We start from the raw sequence: 7,093 nt of genomic DNA, 5'->3' as shown, positions 1-7,093 counted from the left end.
CCTACTTTGATAGCTTTTGCAAGAGACAGTATAGCGCTATATTTTCTTCTAAATTCCTTTTCTGGTGCCTCACCTGAGGCAGTCTGGCTTCCAGTTCCTGGGGCAAAACTGTCTGTGTCATCTGTCCTAAAGTTTTCAGTCAAGGGCTCTACCCTTGGAGCCCCCTTCCCCTGGCAATGCAGAGTACAAAGGCCTTCATTGGCCAGGGTAAAGGGTCATTTTTTAAACGGGCTTTTGGTTAATTTTCCAGTATACTACTGAGGAAAGGTCTAGCAACAAATAGCAACAGCTATTGGACAGAAATAATTGCTATTTGTCCACCCTGTATTTGTGGTATTTCATGTTCAATCAGGAGGCCAAAATCCTATTCCTTTTTATGCTAATGCAGGTCTGAAACATTTCTGCTGACTTTGAGTAATTACTCCAGATCTACTTGTGGGTAACTAAAAGGTGAGTTTAGGCCTGTGTTTTAATAATATCAGGTGTCTATATAATTTGCAAAGTTTCTCAAACTTCATTGCACTGTGACTTCCTTCTGACAACAAACATTACAACACAACGGTAGGAAGGGGGAACAAGGCCTGAGCACCACCACCACCACCATCACCACCAGAGACCACATCAAGCTTGATGGCTTCAGCCCTGGGTAGAGCACAGGGGGTTAGTCTGTAACTGGAGCACTGATGCCCAAGGCTCGAAGCTGACATCTGAGCCCTGGAGGTTTTCAGCTTCATTCCTGGGCAGTGGGGCTCACTCTCTGGCTGGGGTCCAGGGAAGAAGCCAATCAAATACTAGGCCTGGTGAACTCAATACAACAAGGTCACAACCCACTTTAGTGTATCAACCCACAATTTGAGAACCAGTGGAATGCACACTGTGTACGCATTCATACAAGCAAATCAAGAAAATTAATGTCTCACTTTGCCACACCATGCATGCAATATCATATGCCAAATACAGGCAAGGAAGAAAGTATTTAAAATGTTAGAAGACATTTTGAGTGGGCATGCACTCAATTATTGCTACTGCTCTCATGCCAGATAATGAAATGGAAACAGCAGTAATATGTCCCAAACAGATGGTTCACAGAGACTTTTTGTTGGGGAGAATCAGTGTAACTTCTTCAAAAGAAAGAGCCCAGTATATACCCCTTTTATTAGCATGTGGGCTTTAAATAGTAATTTGAAATTTAAAACGTGGTGTCACTCAAACACAGACGGAAAGGGGAAATAAAAACCTATTTTGAGAAGCAGCTTATGAGCCGTGTCTACACGTGCACGCTACTTCGAAGTAGCGGCACTAACTTCGAAATAGCGCCCGTCATGGCTACACACGCCGGGCGCTATTTTGAAGTTAACTTCGACGTTAGGCAGCGAGACGTCGAAGTCGCTAACCCCATGAGGGGATAGGAATAGCGCCCTACTTCAACGTTCAACGTCGAAGTAGGGACCGTGTAGACGATCCGCGTTCCGCAACTTCGAAATAGCAGGGTCCGCCATGGCGACCATCAGCTGAGGGGTTGAGAGACGCTCTCTCTCGAGCCCCTGCAGGGCTCTATGGTCACCGTGGGCAGCAGCCCTTAGCCCAGGGCTTCTGGCTGCTGCTGCGGCAGCTGGGGATGCATGCTGCAGGCACAGGGTCTGCAACCAGTTGTCAGCTCTGTGTATTTTGTGTTGTTTAGTGCAACTGTGTCTGGGAGGGGCCCTTTAAGGGAGCGGCTTGCTGTTGAGTCCGCCCTGTGACCCTGTCTGCAGCTGTGCCTGGCACCCTTATTTCGATGTGTGCTACTTTGGTGTGTAGACGTTCCCTCGCAGCGCCTATTTCGATGTGGTGCTGCGCAACGTCGAAGTTGAACATCGACGTTGCCAGCCCTGGAGGACGTGTAGACGTTATTCATCGAAATAGCCTATTTCGATGTCGCTACATCAAAATAAGCTATTTCGATGTAGGCTTCACGTGTAGACGTAGCCATGGTGATTAATACTAATGTTATAATGACTATGCAGAACTTTTTATTCTGTTTCTAGTTTCATATTTTAAGTGATTTATTCGTTTTTAAAAAGTATTGTGGTTTGGGCTAACTTTGCACCTAGCAATTTTATAAAATGTTGTTCAACATTAGAATATTTGTGGTTTTCAAAATCTGCAGGAATAATGTTTTGTTTTCTATACTATGATGTATTTTGGGAGCTATAAAGTGATTCAGAATAATTATGATTAATCACACTGTTGTTAATAGAATACTATTTATTTAAACATTTTGGATGTGGTCTACATCAAATATTTTTATTTCAAATTACAATACAGAATACGAAGTGTACAATCTTCAATTTTTATTTATTGTTATTACAAAAACTTGCATGGTAAAAAACAAAAAACCTGTATTTTTCAATTCACATAATTAAAGTACTCTTCTGCAATCTTTGTCTGATGACATTTGAACTGATGAATGTAGAATTATGTACAATAAAATAACTGCACTTAAAACAAATTGTAAAACTTTAGAACCTGAAATTCCACTCTGTCCTACTTCTTGATTAGTTAATTGCTCAGACAAACAAGTTTGTTTACATTTTCAGGAGATAGTGCTGGCTGCTTCTTGTTTACGTCACCTGAAAGCTTAGAACAAGAATTCACATGGCACTGTAGAATTTTGGATTGTAACTGAAATGAATATATATGAACACATAGACAAAATATGCAAAATTATTTAATACATTTAAATTGGCATTTTATTGCTTAATAGCAGAACAGCCATACCGGGTCAGACCAAAGGTCCATCTAGTCTACTACCCTGTCTTCTGACAGTGGCCAATACCAGGTGCCCCAGAGGGAAAGAACAGAACAGATAATCATCAGGTGATCCGTCCCCTATCTCTCATTCTCACCTTCTTCAAGAAAGCTTAATGGTGGTTAAGATTTTTAAATTAATCGAGAGAGTTAACCATGATTAATCCACAGCCCTACTATTTTCCAGTGTTTGCCATATCTTTGTATGTATATTTTAAAGTACAAGATCATCTTTTGTATATTACTCCACCAACTGAAAACAGGAAATGAAACATTTGACCCTGATACTGTAAATCAAATGTATGTAGTTCTCCCCACCCCATCACATACCATATTTACCAGAAACATTTAATAATCTGTATTTCAGTTGTGTTTTAAACAAAACAAAACATGCATAATAGTTTAGTCATCTTTAATAGTAAACTTTCCACACAATAGAATCTGCTTTAAACATCCTAAGAGCATGGCCCATTTCAGTATCTCCAAAGGAGAAAAAAAAAGAAATACTATTATAGACTTCCAAAAGCATAGTTGTAGAACTGCTGTCTAGAGATGTATAAGAGGGTTGCAATGGAGCTGATACTAATTTAATCATTGTTATGCCAACATGATAAGTAGCACATTTGTGGGGTGGCAGGATGGGAGGGCTGCAAAGGTCAAGGAAGTGCTTAGGAGTGCTACCCTGATGACCTCTATTGGTCAATTTGGGTAGAAAGTATTGCTCCAAAACAGACCTGGTATACTGCCTGGACCTATATCACAGAGGTGCCATCTGTTTGCAAGGGCGGGGCTGTATCCAATCCACTACCAAGTTCTTTGGTAGGATGAAGAGAAGTTTTAAGGGATCATGCGGATAGACTCCTGACACAAAACATTTACTTTAAAGCTTTTGACCCCCTACTGCCTCAGGGCCTGCTGCTGTTCCTTTTGAAGTAAATGGCTATTGACTTTGATGGTGCAGGATTAAGCTTTAAATAAAGATCTTAATTCTTAGATGGATGGCATTGACAACAACCAGAAAAAAAGTTTATTCATCCCTAAACAGTGCTACGGATTGTATGCTCCCCCTCACCCCAACAAGAGAGTGCTTCATGCTGTGCATCAGTGCATGTGCCGTCATCTTCATTCATGAGTGCCTATGAGTTCACTGAGCATATAAACAATGGATGTCAGGGAAACACCAATGACAAATGAACCCCTCTCATGCTCTGATGGGCCAGGCTCTGAAGAAGTTATAAAAAAGTAGCCAAGATATTTGCCATTCTGAGGAACTTGGGCAACAAAGAGTTCGCAGCTGGGCTCAACTCTTGCTGATCCAATCAGCGCAACATGTAAAGGATTCAGAACACAAGAGCATTACTCTGCTGGTAAAGAGTCACTCTCTGTTGGGCTAGAGTTTTCAGAGACACTTGCCCATATTCATCCTTGGTTTGATGCTACTGGAATTCATAATAAGCCAGAAAACCATAATTCACAAAAATGTTTGTCTGGACTGGATTTGTTGTTATTGCTCCCTCCTTATGGTGAAGCACGCAGCGTACCTCTTTGTTCCTAGCTACTTCAGCTCAGTAGCTGATCCCCAAAATTAAGGGGCCCGAAAAACACAAAAGATGCTTAAGCACCTCTCTTTCACTCACAAAAAGGCTGCCACCCACGTCAGAACAAAACTTAGAACACAGTGGGGCATTCAAAGGAGCTCCAGTACAGTATGCATTATCTGAGGCTCCTCCTTGCAACAGAAGTTCCCATGAACCCATTCTTGGGTTTGAGCCTGCAGTCTTCACTTGAGCACATCTCCCATTGATAGCTATGTGTAAAGACTTCAGACTTGGGTCTCTATACATTTTTCCTCTACTGTTCACAGGTCATTGCTGCCAGAAGTAACTTGTATACAACTCTTGAAACATCCCATATGTCAGTTTTTCTGATATGGAATAGCAGAGACTTATGGGAACAGATTATAGTTTTACCTTTAAAAAAATTAATGTTTTACATTTAGCCATCTAAGGACCTAAGTATATGCCTTATATTGTGATCAGAAGTACCACAGGTTTATTCATCTGCATTTGCTCACCTTCGAACACGCCCCAGAGTGAATGGGTTTGAAAGACTATAAATTTCAGGTTGCAGAATAAAAATAATGTTTTCTGACTGGTTAAGATTATGTATGGAATTGAGCTGGTTTTAATTATACACCATAGTAGCTAATGACACATCAGCAAACATTTAACTACCAATTCTGCATTCCTCCTGCAGTTAGAAATAACTAACTACAGGCAACTTCTCCTGCTCTCTTATACACACAGACACACACTCGGCTTTCTGATCATGAAAATTACTCCCCAAGACTCAGGTGGCTGGCGAAAACAGTGTTTTATAGATTGTCACAAACAGCGATGCTTTTACTAGGCAACAGCTCCCTAGAGCAGAGCAATAAAGAGCTCAGCCAAGGTCTCCTTCTCAAGGAAGTTTGATTTTGCTATGTGTTTGATTGGGGGAAGGAGGAGGTTTTAGAATTGGATGATCAAGTGAGTTAAGAGATAAGTTCCTGGATGCCTCTCCCTACAACAAACCCATTTGGAATTTGTGGTACCTGTCTTCCACATCTCTGAGTAGCAACAAAACAGACAGAAAGGCATTCTCCTCCTACCTGAATTCCGGGAGAAGATTTTGCTGCAGCCCATAAAAAGCTGCTGACAGAGTCACCAGCCATCCAGGTTTGTAATTCCCATTCTCGCACTCCAGGTAGGGCGAGGACCATTTGATATGGTTCTTATCTGCGGTGTAGCTGTCCCTCTTCTTCCAGCTGCTCTCCAAAGTTTTAGGGCCCGGGGTTAAGACCTTCCTGTGCAGGTGTGGCCTCCACTTGCGTTTCAAGCTGTGGAACCATTCGGTTTCCATCGAGGCATTGGCTAAATGATGGGCTGTGGAGGACAAATCCTGCAGGAGGATCTGAGTCTCCTGCCGGCTGGCCTGGAGGAAAACCTGCGGAGCAGAGGACAAGGGCTCCACGTTGAAAGTAATAGCGGCTCTCGAGATGTTGGGGTTCCCTTCTAGGAGGCTCCGGATCAAGGCTTGGTACCACCCCATGTCCTCCTGCAAGTTCTGCTCCCGGGATCTATTGCTCTGGAGGATCATGCTCAAGAAGTTGGTAGCGTGGAGGAGCGTGTCCAGGGCGCCGTGCAAAGAAGGGTGAGCGGTGAGGCGGGACTTCCCAGCCAGGCTGGCCAGCTCGTACCTCCCGGAGCAGTTGGCGCGCCCCAGTTCCCGGGAGTCTCCCGTATAGAGGAAGGAGGCCACGTTCTGGGGCACCTCTTCGGTGAGCCTCTGCGCCAAGATGGTGCTCCGAGTAGATCTGCTCCAGGGAGCCGGGGGAGGATCCGGCCTCTTGACGCTGTTGTAAACAGGCTGTTTCCCCGGGCTGCCTTTCTCCTGGTGGGGCACCGGCCGCCCCTGGCTGGAGCCAGCCCCCAGCCCCAGCTGGGCACAGAGCAGGAGCGAGAGAAGCAGGGGCCGGGCCATGGCCTCGGAGCTGGCGGGCGCAGCTAAGCCCCTTCTCACCCGGGCTCGCCCCAGCCCAGGTGCACAGCCGCGATCCGAGCGGCGGCGCGTCTCGCCAAGGCGGCTGCAGCGGAAAAATTCGAGTCACCTGTGGCGATGCCCGGCGCGCCCTCTGCGCGGGGCCAGCGCTGGGAATTGCGCAGCCGGCGCCGAGCAGGGCGCAGCCCCTCTCTGGCTGCGGGAGAGGCTATAGTTAGCCTGCTTACGTCTTCGTCCCCCCGCCGCCTTCCCGCCCGCGCCGAGGTGGCTAAGGCGCCGCCCGCAAAGGCGGCCGCGCCCTCAGCCGAGCAGGTGGCGGGGCCCGTCGCCCCCTCCGGACACCCGCGCCTGGGCGCCGCATGCTGCGGGCGTGGCGGGGGGCGCGCCGGGGGGGCGCGGGGCCGGCTGCTCGCTGGGGAGCCGGGCGAAGGGAGCTTCCCAGCGGAGAGCGCCGCGCTCCGCCCCCTCCCGGCCGCGGGAGGCTGTTCACCAGGCGGCCCTGCCGGAGCCGCCCCCTCGTCCCCGCCGCCCTTCCCACCCAGCCCGCGACGGGGCTCGCCGGCCCGCCCCCGTATGGCCTGTCAGTCGCGCGGGAGCCGCCGGCGGGCCAGGAGGCGCGGGGGCGGCGGTGCGGACGGGAGGCCGCCCCCGCCCCCCACCGCCTTCGCCTGCCGCCGCGCCCAGAGCAGAGCGGGGCCGGCCCGGCCCGGCTCAGCAGCAGGCGGGAAGTGCAGCGCGCGATCTCAGCCCCGCAGGGGTCAGG

The 7,093-nt window shown here is 47.6% G+C and overlaps 1 protein-coding gene across 1 annotated transcript in view; it reads right to left on the bottom strand.

Moving 5' to 3' along the window:
• Positions 1-6,312, bottom strand: part of GPR158 (G protein-coupled receptor 158) — a 352,985-nt gene extending 346,673 nt beyond the window's left edge. Inside the window, exon 1 of the mRNA XM_074986282.1 lies at positions 5,441-6,312. Coding sequence (XP_074842383.1) covers positions 5,441-6,312 — 872 coding nt within the window. The remainder of the gene's footprint in view (positions 1-5,440) is intronic.
• Between the last annotated feature and the right edge of the window lie 781 nt (positions 6,313-7,093).

The sequence above is a fragment of the Carettochelys insculpta genome, chromosome 2, assembly GCF_033958435.1.
Source record: "Carettochelys insculpta isolate YL-2023 chromosome 2, ASM3395843v1, whole genome shotgun sequence".
Classification (NCBI taxonomy): Eukaryota; Metazoa; Chordata; order Testudines; family Carettochelyidae; genus Carettochelys; species Carettochelys insculpta.
Note: the sequence above shows the minus strand (reverse complement) of the source record. Positions and strands in the feature narration are given on the sequence as shown.